An 18996-nucleotide genomic window follows, 5' to 3' on the forward strand; every position below is an offset into this window, starting at 1 on the left:
AAAAGTCCTGAAGGGTCGACGATTCCTGTCGGACGAGGAAGTGCAGCAGGTAGTGACGGATTTCTTCACACTGCACTATATAAAATTTTCCCAAAAGGGGAATCTTGTACGAGGTACGTCGCTGGTATAATTTTCTCGCTGTCCCCGGCGATTTTGCCTGATTAGCATACTGATTCTAGTCTGTGCGACCTTTGAATAGATATTTTCTGATTGTCCCTTATAGTGGTGTTATCTTCAGGTATGGCAAGCAAGTAAAACTGAAAGTCACTGGTATAGAAACTACGGAATAGACGAGACGTCATTGGCATACACAAGCTTAGGACCGTAGCAGAGCGTTCATTAGATGTGGCAATGAATGTACAAGGGATGAAAGTTGCAGCTGTACAAAACTGTCGGTGTGCAGAAGAACTGCGCGTCCCCGTGACGGAAGACGGTGGCCCTGTAGACGCGCGGCTGCGCTGCCAGGCGTGCGTGCCCGCGTGCGAGGCGGTCGAGTACCGCAGCATCGCCAGCGTGGAGCCGGGGGGCGGCCTCATCGCCGAGCCGCTGCCCGCCATCGAGGTGCACTACGGCACCCAGTCCGCCGTGCTCTACCGCATGGAGCCCACATTCACCAATCTCTACCTCCTAGGTGAGTAGCTACTGCGCCTCACCCCCAAATCTTATCCAAATGACAGACTTGTTCCGGCAGAGCTCGGCCAGTCTTCTTTAGATAAAAAAAAATTATGTTAGAACAATTCGCTTCTACCTACAGGGGGCAGCCACAGAGTTTTAATTCTCACCTCGAAAATATCAATCCAGCTTTAGTCCTCCCCTGCATCTTCTCCCTTCAGTATGACACACTGTTTCCCAACGATTAATGACTAGCGGAGACTTTGGTTGTACGAGACAGCATTTCGCCATCCAGGAACTATTCACCTCCAAAATCAGATCGTTCTCTTACCGAAAAGGCCTACCATGTTATGCTTTCTTCATCCAAAGAAAGAGTAAGATGTTACTAGTTGCCAAGTGTGACATGACCGACGTGGCTAGACGCTCGCTGGTTTGAAAGATGACGTGATGCCGCGCGAATCCCGGCACTGGTGAATGTAGCTTGGAAAGAGTTAGCATGTGGGGCTGTCTTTTTGACCAACTGACGACACGTCAACATGTCCTATTGGCGGAATATGCGGGGCACGAAATAAGCCGACTCTCATCTGGTGACCGGGGTCAGTCCAAGTGCGCAGTGTGCACTGTTCCACCTGCCGCCAGAGTTATGCTGACTGTCAGATTCAGTTTCACGTCACACAACATGAAACAGAGTGTTACTGCGCTCGACACACCTGCACGATCATTGTTATGGGGATAAGTTCAGAGCTGATTGCTGAATACCTATTGTAAAGTTGTTCAATATACCTTGCGTAAAATTGTAATTCGTCCTTCATTGCTACTTTTCTTCCTCAGAATTTAACGTAATCCTAATGCGCATGTCTCATTAATCTCAAAAATTGATGGTGTGGTCCTGAAAACTGTATGTTACTCGGTGCATTTCAAAAATGGTTCGCCGGTCGCGGTGGCCGGGCGGTTCTAGGCGCTACAGTCTGGAACCGCACGACCGCTACGGTCGCAGGTTCGAATCCTGCCTCGGGCATGGGTGTGTGTGATGTCATTAGGTTAGTTAGATATAAGCAGTTCTAAGTTCTAGGGGACTGATGACCTCAGACTTTAAGTCCCATAGTGCTCAGAGCCATTTGAACCAAATGGCTCAAATGGCTCTGAGCACTATGGGACTTAACATCTGAGGTCATCAGTCCCCTAGAACTTAGAACTACTTAAACCTAACTAACCTAAGGACATCACACACATCCATGCCCGAGGCAGGATTCGAACCTGCGACCGTAGCGGTCACGCGGTTCCAAACTGAAGCGCTTAGAACCACACGGCCACACCGGCCGGCATTTGAACCAAAAATGGTTCAGTATTTTGCATCTATTCCATAATGTGTCCCATCATTGTTTCTCAAAACTTTACGGACTTGTCCTGAAAATCATACATTATTCCGTGTATTGAAAACAGGTTCAGCATTTTGCACCTCTTCCAGTGTGATGCCCAATCACTGAGTAGTTAGTGTATAGATCAGTGTATACCAACCGTATTATCGGCGTACTTTTGAGAACAAACCGTAATAACACCATTACACTTAATCTTTGAGACACTTGAGACAGGTGAAACAACGCCAATAAGAACGTAATAACCACAAATCAGAAGAAGGCACAAGAACAGTAGCGAATAATCAGTTTAATAACTCACCGTTGTGACATACTAACACGAATATTGTTTACGGAAGAATGGGAAGACTGGTAGGAGCCCACGTGTTTGGGTTCTCAATAAATATACCAACTCACGACTCAATACTGACGCCACGACCAATCTTAAATTGAAATTATACAGACATACGTTTATAGCATTTGTAGTTTAGAGAAATATTTTCACTATGTTTACTGGAATACACGTTTTAAAAGTCTGAATTACACTCCTGGAAATGGAAAAAAGAACACATTGACACCGGTGTGTCAGATCCACCATACTTGCTCCGGACACTACGAGAGGGCTGTACAAGCAATGATCACACGCACGGCACAGCGGACACACCAGGAACCGCGGTGTTGGCCGTCGAATGGCGCTAGCTGCGCAGCATTTGTGCACCGCCGCCGTCATTGTCAGCCAGTTTGCCGTGGCATACGGAGCTCCATCGCAGTCTTTAACACTGGTAGCATGCCGCGACAGCGTGGACGTGAACCGTATGTGCAGTTGACGGACTTTGAGCGAGGGCGTATAGTGGGCATGCGGGAGGCCGGGTGGACGTACCGCCGAATTGCTCAACACGTGGGACGTGAGGTCTCCACAGTACATCGATGTTGTCGCCAGTGGTCGGCGGAAGGTGCACGTGCCCGTCGACCTGGGACCGGACCGCAGCGACGCATGGATGCACGCCAAGACCGTAGGATCCTACGCAGTGCCGTAGGGGACCGCACCGCCACTTCCCAGCAAATTAGGGACACTGTTGCTCCTGGGGTATCGGCGAGGACCATTCGCAACCGTCTCCATGAAGCTGGGCTACGGTCCCGCACACCGTTAGGCCGTCTTCCGCTCACGCCCCAACATCGTGCAGCCCGCCTCCAGTGGTGTCGCGACAGGCGTGAATGGAGGGACGAATGGAGACGTGTCGTCTTCAGCGATGAGAGTCGCTTCTGCCTTGGTGCCAATGATGGTCGTATGCGTGTTTGGCGCCGTGCAGGTGAGCGCCACAATCAGGACTGCATACGACCGAGGCACACAGGGCAAACACCCGGCATCATGGTGTGGGGAGCGATCTCCTACACTGGCCGTACACCACTGGTGATCGTCGAGGGGACACTGAATAGTGCACGGTACATCCAAACCGTCATCGAACCCATCGTTCTACCATTCCTAGACCGGCAAGGGAACTTGCTGTTCCAACAGGACAATGCACGTCCGCATGTATCCCGTGCCACCCAACGTGCTCTAGAAGGTGTATGTCAACTACCCTGGCCAGCAAGATCTCCGGATCTGTCCCCCATTGAGCATGTTTGGGACTGGATGAAGCGTCGTCTCACGCGGTCTGCACGTCCAGCACGAACGCTGGTCCAACTGAGGCGCCAGGTGGAAATGGCATGGCAAGCCGTTCCACAGGACTACATCCAGCATCTCTACGATTGTCTCCATGGGAGAATAGCAGCCTGCATTGCTGCGAAAGGTGGATATACACTGTACTAGTGCCGACATTGTGCATGCTCTGTTGCCTGTGTCTATGTGCCTGTGGTTCTGTCAGTGTGATCATGTGATGTATCTGACCCCAGGAATGTGTCAATAAAGTTTCCCCTTCCTGGGACAATGAATTCACGGTGTTCTTATTTCAATTTCCAGGAGTGTATAAATGTAGTACAATGTAAGGTAATGCAGATCAGCAGGAAAAACAAACCTGTAACGTTCGAACATAGCATTTGCAGTGTGCTGCTTGATACAGTCACGTCGATTAAATATCTAGGCGTAACGTTGTAAAGTAATATGAACTGGAACGACCGTGTAAGGATTGTAGTCAGGTAGGCAGAATGGTCGACTTCGGTTTATTGGCAGAATTTCTAGCAAAGTTTGGTTCATCTGTGAAAGAGACCGCATACAGGACACCAGTGCGACCTATTCTCGAGAACTGCTTGAGTGTTTGGGATCAGCACCAAGTTGGCTTAAAGGAAGACATCGAAGCAGTTCAGAGGCGGGCTGCTAGATTTGTTATGCCACTAGATTTATTATCGTTGTATCCATATTTAGAGAACTGGATTTTGAAGCTGACGCAGAAAAATTCTATTGCCACCAACGTAAATTTTGGGTAAGGACCACGAAGATAAGAGACATTATGGCTCCTACAGAGGCATATAGATACTGGTTTTTCCTTGGCTCTATTTGCGACGAGAACTGGAAAGGAAATGACTTTTGGCGACAGAGGGGCCCTCCGCTATGCACTGTACGGTGGCTTGGCAGTATGTTTTGGATTAGATGTGGATGTACGTAGCAGGGATAAAACATTGGAAGTGAAAACCTATATACACTTTGTTCGGAAACCACACTGCGCTTATAAGAGTCGAAAGTCATGAAAGTGAGGCAGTAGCTGAACAGGGAGAGACTGAGTCGCAGCCTATTCCTCATGTTATTCATCTCTATGTTGAGCACCCCGCACGGGAGACCAAGGAGAGGTTTGGAAAGAGAATTAAATTTCGGGGAGAAGAAATGGAAACTTTGAAGTTTGTCCGTGTCATTGTAATTGTTTCAAAGATAGAAAATGACCCGGAAGAACAATTGAACGGAACGGATAGTGTCTCGAGGAGAGGTCTCAAGTTCAACATCAACAAAAGTAAAAAAGGAGCAGTGAAATGTAGTCGAATTAAACCAGGTGACAAGGAATCGGAAAGTAACTGATGATGGCAGAAGTAAAAACAATGTAAAATGCAATCTTGCAGTAGAAAATAAAGATTTTCTAAAATATGACAAATATTTTAAAGTCAGAAACTAATTTATGGGGTTGGGAAGTCTCCTTGGAAATTTATCGTAAAGTCTTATGGGACCAAACTGCTGAGGTCATCGGTCCCTAAGCTTACACACTAGTTAATCTAACTTAAAATAACTTACGCTAACGACGACATACACACCCCTGCCCGAGGGAGGACTCGAACCTCCGACCTCCGACGAAGGAAGGGGGCGGGGGGGTGGGGGGGGGGGGTGGGGGGAGAGCCGTGCGGACCACGACAAGAGGCCACAGCGAGGCGGGAAGTCTCCTCTGAAAACATTTTGGGGTGTAGCCTTCTACAGAAGTGATATACGGACTGTGAACGGACAGACAAGAAGTGAATAGAACCTTAAGATAATTTAGGTTGAGCGACAGAGGAGCGCTGAATATTTGGTGGGTAGATCGCATAATTAATAAAAACATAATAAGACGAATAAAGGAGAAAAAAATTAATAGCACAACTTGACGAAAGGAAGCGATCGGTTAACGGGAAACATCCTGGTGTAATGGTGGTTTTATAATATTATTTATTATTATTATTTAATTTTATATTATTATGGCTTTTAAAATTTTCGAACTCAAATGCAAGTCTGAATCAAATTAAAATTATCTTTGGCTAATTGAATCTTAAATTAAATCAAGAAAAATTACGTGCTTGAAAATCATGTAAAAATATTTTTTAAATATTGAAACTGGAATTTAATTACCACCATCATATTCATTTTCTTTTTTCTTTTTTTTCTTTTTTTTTTGTTTTAGCTACGCTCCTCTCCCGGTATTGTCCGTTGGCGAATATAATTTTGGGACGTGATTAACGCCTAAAATCTATCGGACTTCGTTTTGTGAAAAGTGAAACTTCAGATGCAGTTTCTATTCTGAAAGCAAACCAAACGTATTACACTGACTGGTGCCGTTAATACGCGACCATTCACTAACAGATATCCCCACGCAAAGTAAGCGACTTTTAATTCTCAAATCCATGAAAAAAGCTTGGGGGAAAAAGGTATGATTAGTCGTAATAACAAACCCAATGAAATTAAATAGGTCTTATTATGCAAAATGATCACAGATAACAAAATCTCTTCTTAACATAAACCACGTAATATTTTTATGACCGTATCAGACAATGGCTGTCCAGGAAGAGAGAGAACAAAAGGTGCGAGTCCTTGTTCACTTAAATTACATGTTCCTTACTGCTTCAATAATTCTTACTGGTGGCTGTTGCCTCCAGTTTTGTCCAGAACTATTCTGTTCAGCAGCACTGTTCGGTGGCACAGAAGCGGCAGCTGATTGTGTATTGGTTGCTGCATTAGGATGCCAATTACTGTTTGAGTGCTGTGGTAGTGGTTGCCAACGGTTTTGCTGATTATTGTTATTACTATTGTAATTATATTGTTATTACTATTGTAATTACTGTACCCTGGATGATATCTGTAGTGTTGCCTACGCCTATTATGAGAAGGAGGAGAATTTCTTCCATCCCTTTGTCCTAGTTTATTATTACCATTGCTAGATTGAGGCAAACTATTCCCATTTTCGTTACCATTAGCGTTTTTATTATGATATTGGTAATAGTTATTACTGTTGTTATTCGATACTTCAGCATTACTGCCCCCGCTCAGTTTCGCTTCTTCATGCAACAGGTCAATAGAATCAAGCGTTGACGTGAAAGGTTCCATGTCTGAATCTGATACATGAGGTAGTTTTTCTTTTATTGAGACTGGTAATTTTGATTTTAAAAGCCATATGACTTCTTGTTTTGGCATTGGTTCATCCCAATATTTCGTCTTATTTGTATATTTACGCAGTGTACCTGCTTTATTGTTGTATATCTCTGGATTATACAACTCACGCCTTAAACGTTCTTGTGTTCTTGCTGACCAATACTTATTTAGAAAAGCATTCTCGAATTCCTCATAAATATGGCAATAATCTATAACTTCACTTGCCCAAAAGGCTCCATCGCCTTGAATATGGGTAGTGACAAACTGTATTTTCTGTTTATCATTCCATGATGTTGGTAGTATACCACGGAATCTTTTGATAAAAATAACAGGGCATGGTATTTTGCGATCTGGTGTAAAACTTTGGAACTGTCTGTATTTTAGTAAACTCTCTTCCACAAGTATGTTAGAAAGAGAACTGGCCGCCCCCTGTTCACAGGCTACGTGAACGGGTTGCGGACTGGGCATTGTTGCCGAACAGCTGTTTGGTGTTGTTGCTCGAGTTGTCACAGTCTGCGTCTCTGGCAACTTACTGAAACTCAAATCAGATTCGCCTGCTGCGTTTTTCGTCACCTTTCAGCTACCTTTTTAACGTGTCTACTTCTTGTGTAAGTGTCTGTTTCCATTCAGAAACCTGTTCGATGTTTTTACCTAACATGTTTCCTGCAGACAAAGTTTCCTTCGTCGTTTTCTTTACGGTTACATGCAGTTAGTTCTGTAAACATTCTTGAAATTGGTGTCTTTCATGTTCAACCAGTTTACAACTTCATGAGTAAACTGATTGCCTTTCTCTACTAACTTCGCTTCTACAGATTTCTCCTGTTCGATAGCGAGTGCCTGTATCTGTGTAGCTATTTTCTGCACAGAATTTCGTAGTGTACTTTGTGCTGCATTAACTTGCGCGACTTGCTTGTTTACATCATTGAAAACTTCAGGCAAGTGCTTGTACGTTTTTCGCATTTCATCAAATTCATCACTAAAACTTTTGAAGTTAGTTTCAATTGTACTGAATTTTCTATCAAGGTCGTCACGAATTTGTGTGGCAACATTTTCTTGTATCTGATGGGCTATGCAGTTCAAATTTTCGTTTACTAATGTGGTTATATTATTCTGAATTGCAGTGGCCACAGTCTGAAGTTTTCTATTCAACTCTCAGTCACATTATGAAGTTTTGCATCTAAACTAACAGTCACACTAGTTTTAATTTCAGTGGCTGCGATTTGCAGTTTTGGATTAAAATTGTCAGTCACAGTTTGCAGTTTTGCCTCTAAATTGTCAGTCACATTTTGTAGTTTTGCATCTAAAGTGTCAGTCACATTTTGTACTTTTGCATCCAAACAGTATGTTACATATTTCTGAACTTCTGTAAAGCGTGCATTTTGTTCATGAACAGCATGATGTAAACCTTGCATCTGTTCTCTGAAAAATGTGAACAGTTCCGCGAAATTAGTATGTCCTGATTCACTCTGGGTGGATTCTTCAGTATCTTCGGCCGTAGGTTCATTTTCACCCACTGATGATTCATCATTTTGAGTTTCGTGACTCGCCGTATTTTGCTCGTCTCTGCCTACGTCTGATTCAACTACGAGCGGTGTAGCTAGTTTAATGTTTCTACCGACTTTGCCCATGAATTTAAAAAAATTCACCTCACTGAATTTAATAAAATTGACCGCTAATTCTCCTCAAGTTATACACGGCAAATGTTATTTAATAAGAATTACTATTGATGTATAGCGATTTATGATAAACAATCTAGCGAAGTTTCTCAGTCGTTCTAGAAAGCGGCCATCTTGCCGACATTAAGTTTTGCAAACTTCACTAAAAAATTTGCAAGTTCTTACGAGCAACCTCTTCTTTTTTCCTTTTTTTGGAATTTAACACTCCCTATTTACTTTCACACACCAAGGCAAAGGAAAACAGTAATGTCCTTACTTCCTTTCTTACTGCGCTTCAGCGACGTCTCTAGTAGTGTTTTTTTTTCTTTTAAGGATCGTGCTCCACGTCTCTTATTAGCCAACTTGTTGAAATTGTCTCGTATCTCGTTACAATGGTTTTTCATGTTACAGAAATCCACAAAATTTTTTGGATACCAAAATTTCAATAATACATCCAGGGTGGTCCATTGATAGTGACCGGGCCAAATATATCACGAAATAAGCATCAAACGAAAAAACTACAAAGAACTAAACTCGTCTAGCTTGAAGGGTGAAACCAGATGGCGCTATGCTTGGCCCGCTAGATGGCGCTGCCATAGTACGTAAAGAAATATGATTGTTTTAGTTGGACCACTTTCTTCGCTTTGTGATAGATGGCGCTGTAATAGTCACAAACGTATAAGTACGTGGTACCACGTAACATTCCACCAGTGCGGACGGTATTTGCTTCGTGATACATTACCCGTGTTAAAATGGACCGTTTACCAAATGCGAAAAAGCTCGATGTCGTGTTGAAGTATGGCTATTGTGATCAAAATGCCCAACGGGTGTGTGCTATGTATGCTGCTCGGTATCCTGGAGATCAACCAACTGTCCGGACCGTTCGAAGGATAGTTAGGTTGTTTAAGGAAACAGGAAGTGTTCAGCCACATGTGAAACGTCAACTACGACCTGCAACAAGTGATGATGCCCAAATAAGTGTTTTAGCTGCTGTAGCGGCTAATCCGCACATCAGTAGCAGACAAATCGCGCGAGAATCGAGAATCTCAAAAACGTCGGTGTTGAGAATGCTACATCAGCATCGATTGCACCCGTACCATATTTCTATGCACCACGAATTGCATGGCGACGATTTTGAACGTCGCGTACAGTTCTGCCACTGGGCACAAGAGAAATTACGGAACGATAACAGATTCTTTGCACGCGTTCTATTTAGCGACGAAGCGTCATTCACCAACAGCGGTAACGTAAACGGGCATAATATGCACTATTGGGCAACGGAAAATCCACGATGTCTGTGACAAGTGGAACATCAGCGACCTTGGCGGGTTAATGGTGCGGCGTTATGGGAGGAAGGATAATTGGCCCCCATTTTATCGCTGGCAATCTAAATGGTGTACTGTATGCTGATTTCCTACATAATGTTCTACTGATGTTACTACAAGATGTTTCACTGCATGACGGAAAGGCAATGTACTTCCAACATGATGGATGTCCGGCACATAGCTCGCGTGCGGTTGAAGCGGTATTGAAAAGCATATTTCATGACAGGTGGATTGGTCGTCGAAGCACCATACCATGGCCCGCACATTCACCGGATCTGACGGCCCCGGATTTCTTTCTGTGGCGAAAGTTGAAGGATATTTGCTATCGTGATCCACCGACAACGCCTGACAACATGCGTCAGCGCATTGTCAGTGCATGTGCGAACATTACGGAAAGCGAACTATTCGTTGTTGAGAGGAATGTCGTTATACGTATTGCCAAATGCATTGAGGTTGACGGACATCGTTTTGAGCATTTATTGCGTTAATGTGGTATTTACAGGTAATCACGGTGTAACAGCATGCGTTCTCAGAAGTGAAAAGTTCACAAAGGTGCATGTATCACAAAGAAACAACCGAAATAAAATGTTCAAACGTACCTACGTTCTGTATTTTAATTTAAAAAACCTACCAGTTACCAACTGTTCGTCTAAAATTGTAAGCCATATTTGAGAAATATATTTTCTCGGCTGAAGATCTCAATCAGAAGCCTCGGAAAAATGACCGGACTGGATCATCGCGGGGACGAAAATGGCTGCAGAAATACAAGGTGGACTGTGTAGGGTTTGAGCACAAAGAAAAGAAGTGTTCCAGGAACTAGGGAGGTTGATGGTACATGTGTGCATGAGACAAAGGTAAAGTAAGAAGGGAAATAAAAAAATAACAAATTATATTCGTTTTTATAGTGCCGTTCAAAAGGAGGAAAGAGCCAAGAGAGAGACTTCAGTGGCTGTCCATAAGAAGCGTAGAAGAGATCTCAAATGCTGGAAGAAAATCACAAAGTATGGCCACAAAATTATCAATGTCGGAGCTTATGCATCTGCAAATTACACTTACAGTAAACTCAAAGATGAGTTTTATGATATATTAACTAGGGTGTTAGATAGCATAAGCGCCTCAAAAGAAAAGACTTGAATGGGTGAACGTGAATGGAAATGTAGCACAGCCACCGATACTTGAATAGTAGTAAGATTTGGAGACAGCAGAAGGCAATGGCGAAAAGTTATCTGCTGTGTATGAGGCATCATCCTTTAAGATTTTGACTGGTTTTTTCCTCACAAGGAAATGTTCAACTATACATGGGAAAGGTCTTTCAGGATTATCGCGTCCGTTTAGACTACATCATTCGAAATAAAATTTCATAAGGACAGATGATGTTTAGAGTCTACAGGGGTGCAGAATGTGGTTCAGATCACTTCCTCTTATGTACAAAGATGGTATTAATGTCTAACAGAAACGACACATTAAAGAGGCAAATATTCCCACGAGGACAGTGGATACTACGAAATACAAATTAGATAGTCAGATAGCCTGTAAAATTTCTTTATAAATTACGGCTAGCAGGCACCTAGAAAAAAGAATGGCGGAGCATATGTACGAATGAATTATAAAGTGCGTTCGTAAATATCCGTTTGAAGCACTGGGGAGACCAGAGGAAGAACGAAAGCTGCCTCGACAATTTTTGCCTCAAAATATTGAAGAAAATGTAAACCTAAACAAAGGTGTTGTACAATAATTCGTCGAGAACAAGGGATAAACAGAATAACCTTATACAGGGTTGGATAAAAATATGGAAAAATCAAAGACACAGTACGTCACCTTGCTGAGTCGCTGTAGGAAAACTGTTAGCATTCAAAACAGCTTCCAATCGTCCTGCAATGAATAAATGCAGGCACTGCATGGTTTTCAAGAGAGTCATAGGATTCCTCCTTCAAAATAGTCGCAACTCTGATAACGGCGGTGGAGGCGGATAGCGATATCGCACCCTTGTCTACAAAGCAAATCACAAATGCTCAGTAATATTGAGATCTGGTAACTGCGGTGGACAACAAGACGCGACAATCCATCCTCGTGCTCGCAAAACCAGTCCTGGACAAGGCGAGCTGTGTGAGTTAGGCGCCCGTCATCTTGGATCACAGCATCACCATCGGGAAACAAACATTGTTCCATGATATGTAAGTGATCAGGCAAAATAGTCATATAACCCTTGGCAGTAATGTGACCTTTCAGAGTATCCAGGGGACCCATGGAAGACCGTGATATGGCTACCCAAATCATCACCGAACCCCCATCATGTTCCACTGTGGGACGTAACTCTGCCAGAAGCCGGAAATAGTGTGCAGCAAGACTCATTCGGACAAATGACTTACTTTTTCATTGCTCCGTAGTCCAGATTTTACGGATTCGGCATTAAATTTCCCTGTTGCTAGCATTTGCATCACACTGATTAGCGGTTTTGAAATTATAGCTCGACTGGCAGTTCCCTGCTTAAGAAGCAGCCTCCATGTTGAATGAGATTATCACTCTGCAGCGGAGTGTGCACTGATATGAAACTTCCTGGCAGATTAAAACTGTTTGGAAGGTAGGAGACGAGGTACTGGCGGAAGTAAAGCTGTGAGGACGCGGCGTGAGTCGTGCTTGGGTATCTCAGTGGTAGAGCACGTGCCCGCCAAAGGCAAAGGTCCCAAGTTCGAGTCTCGGTCCGGCACGCAGTTTTAATCTGCCAGGAAGTTTCCCTCCGTGTTGTTCCTGTACTGATAGGATTTACAAAAGGGACATTTACTGCTCTGGTGAACTGGCAGCTGCTGACCTCTCAGTTTTCTTTATAGTCCTCTTCAATGACCGTCCGTCACGATCATTCAACGCACACTTTGCCCGTGTTGTGACTTAGCGGATGATATTTTCCGTTTTCCCCGTATGCGGTATAAATCTACAATACGGTGCCTCCTGAAACACCAAATACACACATTAAAAAAGTTTTGCATCACCCCAGTTCCCAGAACTCCTGAAAGTAGACGTTGACTGTGGATATTGTTTCACAGACACAGTCTCCTTGACTGTTCAGAGATTTCACTAAATCCGCGCAATGCGGTTCGATCGCGTCCGCATTGTTACTTTGTGCCAGAAAGCGCTCTCAACAAGGGAATTGTCCAGGCGTCTCGGAGTGAACCAAAGCGATGTTGTTCGGACATGGAGGAGATACAGAGAGACAGGAACTATCGATGTCATGCCTCGCTCAGGCCGCCCAAGGGCTACTTCTGCAATGGATGACCGCTACCTACGAATTGTGGCTCGGAGAAAACCTAACAGCAACGCCACCTTGTTGAATAATGCTTTTTGTACAGCCACAGGACGTCGTCTTACGACTCAAACTGTGTGCAGTAGGCTGCATGATGCGCAACTTCACTCCTAACGTCCATAGCGAAGTCCATCTTTGCAACCTCGACACCATGCAGCGCGGTACAGATGAGCCCAACAATATGCCGAATGGACCGCTCAGGATTGGCATCACGTTCTTTTCACCGATGAGTGCCGCATATGCCTTCAACTACACAATCGTCGGAGACGTGTTTGGAGGCACCCGGTCAGCCTGAACGCCTTAGACACTCTGTCCAGCGAGTGCAGCAAGGTGGAGCTGCTGTTTTGAGGTGGCATTATGTGGGGCCGACGTACGCCGCTGGTGATCCTGGATGGCGCCGTAACAGCTGTACGATACGTGAATGCCATCCTCGGACCGATAGTGCAACCATATTGGCAGCATACTGGCTAGACATTCGTCTTCATGGACGACGATTCACGCCCCCATCGTGCACATCTCTTGAATGACTTCCTTGAGGATAACGATATAGCTCGATTAGAGTGGCCAGCATGTTTTTCAGACCTGAACCATATCGAACATGGCTGGCATAGATTGAAAAGGGCTATTTATGGACGACGTGACCCACCAGTCACTCTGAGGGATCCAAGCCGAATCACCGTTGAGGAGTGGGACAATCTGGACCAACAGTGCCTTGATGAACTTGAGGATAGTATGCCACGACGAATACAGGCATGCATCGGTGCGAGATGATGTGCTACTGGGCATTAGAGCTACCGGTGTGTACAGCAATCTGGACCACCATCTCTGAAGGTCTCACTGTATGGTGGTACAACATGCAATGTGTTGTTTTCATGAGCCATAAGAAGGGAGGAAATGATGTTTATGTTGATTTATATTCCAATTTTCTGCACAGGTTCCGGAACTCTCGGAACCGAGGCGATGAAAAAGAAATTTTTCATGTGTGTATTTCAGCTACTTTTGTTGCCAAAGCACTCACTATACGAGCAAGAACACTTTGCCCACGTTTTAGAATTCACTTGGTTCCGACAAAATGCGCACAAAACTATTCTGATCACGACTAAAACTTGCTACGTGTTGAGCACATTGCATATGTGCCGTTCGTGGTAATGTGTAGTATGCAACCTGCAGGCTTGGCTAGCATCAGACTTTATGTTGAAGCATGCTTCCATCGCGGTGTTTCTACTTTTTATGTCCAACCCCTGTACCATGACAAAGCTTTTCCACCTGGTATGCAAGATTGTGAGACAAGCGATCTATCCTTGTACTGCAATAATAAAGTAATAAATACTTAGAACTTCAAAGAAGGCAAGTGGTAACGTCGATATAAATAGTAATGAACCATCACTTTAATAAATAGTGGTTGAAATACTGACACGAATTATTTATGGAGGAATGGAAATGCTAATTGAAACCGACCTCGGGGAAGATCAGTTCGAGTTCCGGGGGAATGATGGAACACGAAAGGCATTACTCATCCCACGACCTACCTTGAAAAATAGGATAAGGAAAGGCAAACCTACATTTATAGCATTTGTTACATTAGAGAAATTTTTGGTTATGTTGAATGGAATAAACGCTCTGCATTTATGAAGGTTGCAAGGATAAAATACACTGAGCGAAATGTTATGTACAACTCGAACAAAAATCATATTACGGTTACAGGAGTTGAAGAACATAAAAAGGAAATAGCAGTTGCACATGAAACAAGCATTAAGACAAACCAGGGACAAAGTTCTAAAGTGATTATGAGTTCGGTAGAAGAAATAAATGAGGCGTGTCGATGACACTGCAATTGTTAGAGGCGGCAAAAAGCTTGGAAGATCAGTTACACGAAATGTACATTATCTTGAATGCGGACCATAAATGAATATCAACATAAGTAAAAGAACGGTAACAGAATGTATTCTAATTAAATTAGACGGTTCCGAGGTAATTACAATAGGAAATGAGACTCTTAAAGTAGAGTATTAATTTTGGTATTTCGGCAGGAAAACAACTGACGACGGTAAAAGCGGAGAGGAGATAAAATGCAGACTGGCAATAACTGTAAGAGAATTTTTGGAAAAGAGAAATTCGTGAATGTCGAATATAAATTTGAGTGTTAGGAAATCTTTTAGGAAGGTATTTGTCTACATTGTGTTCTTGTATGGATGTGAAACTAGGGTGATAAACATTTCAGACAAGAAGATCACAAAAGATTTTGAAGAAGGGGATTATAGAAGAATACTGAACATTTTACAGGACGATCTTTCCACCATGTACAAACTTCACAGATTGATCGACGAGAGGATATGGAACAAAACAGGGCTAATTAACTTATATCCGGAAATGTAATGTTTCCATGCTAGAGACCATTTATACAACTATACATTGCTACACGGACTACGGTCTAATGCTCGCTGTACCATACAACCACAGTTACAGTATGTGTTGAAAATGGTTTCCATGTGTCTCAACGCAAGCATGTATGCTCCGCGGCATGTTTTGTCTCACACGTTTACATTGGCCAGGCTGCATCTGAACAGTGTCAAAGGCAGCATGAAAACGCTGATCCAATGTTTCCACATCTGGAATGGGCTCAGCATACACGATACTTTTGAGATGGCCCCATAACGAGAAATCGCACGGGTTGAGTCCCGTAAACGAGCAGGCCATGCAACTGGACCCCCTCGTCCGATCCATAGACAAGGGAAGACACGACTGAGATGTGTCCGAATGTTAACGGCGAAGTGGGATGGGGCACCACGACATATAACAGCCACATAACCCTTCGAATCATCAATGGCATTTCTTCCTGCTGCGGGCGCAGAGTCACCCACCGGAAACGGCGACAGTTCCGGCCTGTTAGCCGACATGGCAGGAAGACTGGTCCCAAAATACGGTCGTCAATTACCCCGGCCCACACATTCCGGCTGCACCGATGCTGATGATTCACTGTCACAATACCACGGATGGTTCTGCGTACTATCCCACATATGACAGTTATGAAAGCTGAAGATACCACTCCGCCTAAAGGTGGCCTCATCAGTGAATAGGTCGGCCAGGGTGGCCGAGCGGTTCTAGGCGCTACAGTCTGGAACCGTGCGACCGCTACGGTCGCAGGTTCGAATCCTGCCTCGGGCATGGATGGGTGTGATGTCCTTAGGTTAGTTAGGTTTAAGTAGTTCTAAGTTCTAGGGGACTGATGACCTCCGAAGTTAAGTCCCATAGTGCTCAGAGCCATCAGTGAATAGGATGGATGACACAAATACCGGAATCGTCGCTGCTTGGTATAGAACCCAGTGACAAAACTCCTCCGGGAAGTGGAAAGTCTGTCGCTAGTAAGCCCTGAACACGCTGTAAGAGATAAGGGTAGTAACAATTGTCATGGAGAATGTTCCACACAGTCGTCGGCCAACTGCCTGGTCCTGACACGGCGGTGTTAACCACATTTTCCTCCAAGCCTGACGTCCGAACATTTCGGGTACGTCCTTCATTTTTTCCTGCTTCGTGAAACGACCCTGTCTCAGACAAACGGTTAAAATTTGTTGCAAACATTGACTGCTGTAGCTGTTGTCGGTGGGGATAGGTCTGTTACAATCTTGCTGCCCGCCGCACGTCGCCATTTGCCTTTCCGTAGGCAAACACCATGCCGCCAAACTCTCGATTCGAATACGGAACCATTGTGTAGAACGCAGTATCACATCCACTACAAGGTGAGTCAGCGAAGTGAGTCTGACACAACTATACCAATTACTATGTCAGGAGAGAGCGCTAGGGCATGACGTATGAGAACAGTCTCACCCTCTGGGAGGAAACCATGTATACTGTAAGTGTGGTGCATGGTACAGCGCGTATTGGACCGCAGTCATTGTAACAAAGGAAGACTTGAGTAAATGGTCTAATGGTCTCTAGCATGGAACCCATGCATTTCCGGACATACCAAGTTCATTAGACATTTTTGTTCCGTATCGTCTCATTGATCAGTCCCTGGAGTTTGACTACACGGTGGCAGAAACCACCGTGTATAGGTAGAGCGGATAAATATACACACATAAAAGAAAGTTTTAGCTCACTTAGGTTCCGAGAGTTCCGGAACCTGTACAGAAAATTGGAATAGAGATCAACATAAAAATCACTTCTACCTTTTTTATTGAACATGAAAACCACACATTGCTTGTTTTACCACCATACAGCGAGACTTTCAGAGATGGTGGTCCAGATGTACAAACGGGTACCTCTAATACCCAGTAGCACGTCGCCTTGCATTGATGCATGCCTGTATTCGTCGTGGCGTACTATCCTCAAGGTCATCAAGGCACTCCTCAACGGCGATTCGGTGTAGATCCCTCAGAGTGGTTGGTGGGTCACGTCGTCCACAAACAGCCCTTTTCAATCCATCCCAAGCATGTTCGATAGGGTTCATGTCTCGAAAATCTCCTGGCCACTCTAGTCGAGCGATATCGTTATCCTGAAGGAAGTCATTCACGAGATGGGCACGATGGGGGCGTGAATTGTCGTCTATGAAGACGAATGTCTCGCCAGTATGCTGCCGATATGGTTGCACTATCGGTCCGAGGATGGCATTCACGCTTCGTACAGCCGTTACGGCGCCTTCCATGATCACCAGCGGCGTACGTCGGCCGCACATAATGCCACCCCAAAACACAGGGATCCTCCACCTTGCTACACTCTCTGGACGGTGTGTCTAAGACGTTCAGCCTGACAGGGTTGCCTCCAAACACGTCTCCGACGATTGTGTAGTTGAAGGCATATGCGACACTCATCGGTGAAAAGAACGTGATGCCAATCCTGAGCGGTCCATTCGGCATGTTGTTGGGCCCATCTGTACTGCGCTGCATGATGTCGAGGTTGCAAAGATGGACCTCGTCGTGGACGTTAGGAGTGAAGTTGCGCATCGTGCAGCATATTGCGCACAGTTTGAGTCGTAAGATGACGTCCTGTGGCAGCACGAAAAGCATTATTCAACATGGTGGCGTTGCTGTCAGGGTTCCGTAGGTAGCGGTTATCCACTGCAGTAGTAGCCCTTGGGCGTGTCATCGATAGTTCCTGTCTCTCTGTGTCTCCTCCATGTCCGAACAATTTCGCCTTGGATCACTCTGAGACCCCTAGTTACTTCCTTTGTTAAGATCACTTCTAGGCACAAAGTAACAATGCGGACGCGATAGACCCACGGTAGTGAGAGCCTAGGCATGGTTGAACTACGTGTACAGACGATAAGAGCCGTGTACCTCCTTCCTGGTGGAATGACTGGAACTGATGGGCTGTCGGAGCCCGTCCGTCCAATAGGCGCTGCTCATGCATGGTTGTTTACATCTGTGGGTGGTTTTAGTGACACCTCTGAAAGTCAAAGGGGCTGTGTCTGTGATATAATATCCACAGTCAACGTCTATCCTCAAGATTCTGGGAACCAGGGTGGCGAAAAACTCTTTTTGATGTGTTGAGGAAGGTACTGAAACTATTTGGCGCGAAAAAATTTTCATGGCACAATTTGACTAAGAGAAGGAGGGAACACTGTAGATTGGGATGCAACTCGTCCGCTTTGAAAAAATGACTTCACAAGTTACCATAGACGATGCATTGTAAAGACATTGACGAATGTTGGCAGAGTAATGCTCGTTTGACAACAACTACAGCAAACCTGAAGTCATTTTGACGTCACACGCAATAACGACGAGCGAATGATCGGCTATCGACTTTGTGGCAAGGAAGAATATGAATATTATTGCTCTTCGATTCAGTCGCAGCATTTAAGATGTCCTCATAGGTACCTGCCTGACCACACACTCGGAAATCGCAAAATACTTTTTCATCCTTCGTTCTCTGGTCAGACTGGATTTAATAACATCCAATATTGTAGAACATAGTTGTACCACATTCATAAAAAGTA

The 18996-nt window shown here is 44.5% G+C and overlaps 1 protein-coding gene across 1 annotated transcript in view; it reads left to right on the plus strand.

Annotated features, from left to right (window-relative positions):
* The first annotated feature begins 351 nt into the window (after positions 1–351).
* LOC124795792 overlaps positions 352–18996 on the plus strand; it is a 90116-nt gene continuing 71471 nt past the window's right edge. Inside the window, exon 1 of the mRNA XM_047259872.1 lies at positions 352–631. Within this exon, the coding sequence (XP_047115828.1) occupies positions 352–631 (280 nt within the window). The remainder of the gene's footprint in view (positions 632–18996) is intronic.

Source organism: Schistocerca piceifrons, chromosome 4, assembly GCF_021461385.2.
Source record: "Schistocerca piceifrons isolate TAMUIC-IGC-003096 chromosome 4, iqSchPice1.1, whole genome shotgun sequence".
Taxonomy (NCBI): domain Eukaryota; kingdom Metazoa; phylum Arthropoda; class Insecta; order Orthoptera; family Acrididae; genus Schistocerca; species Schistocerca piceifrons.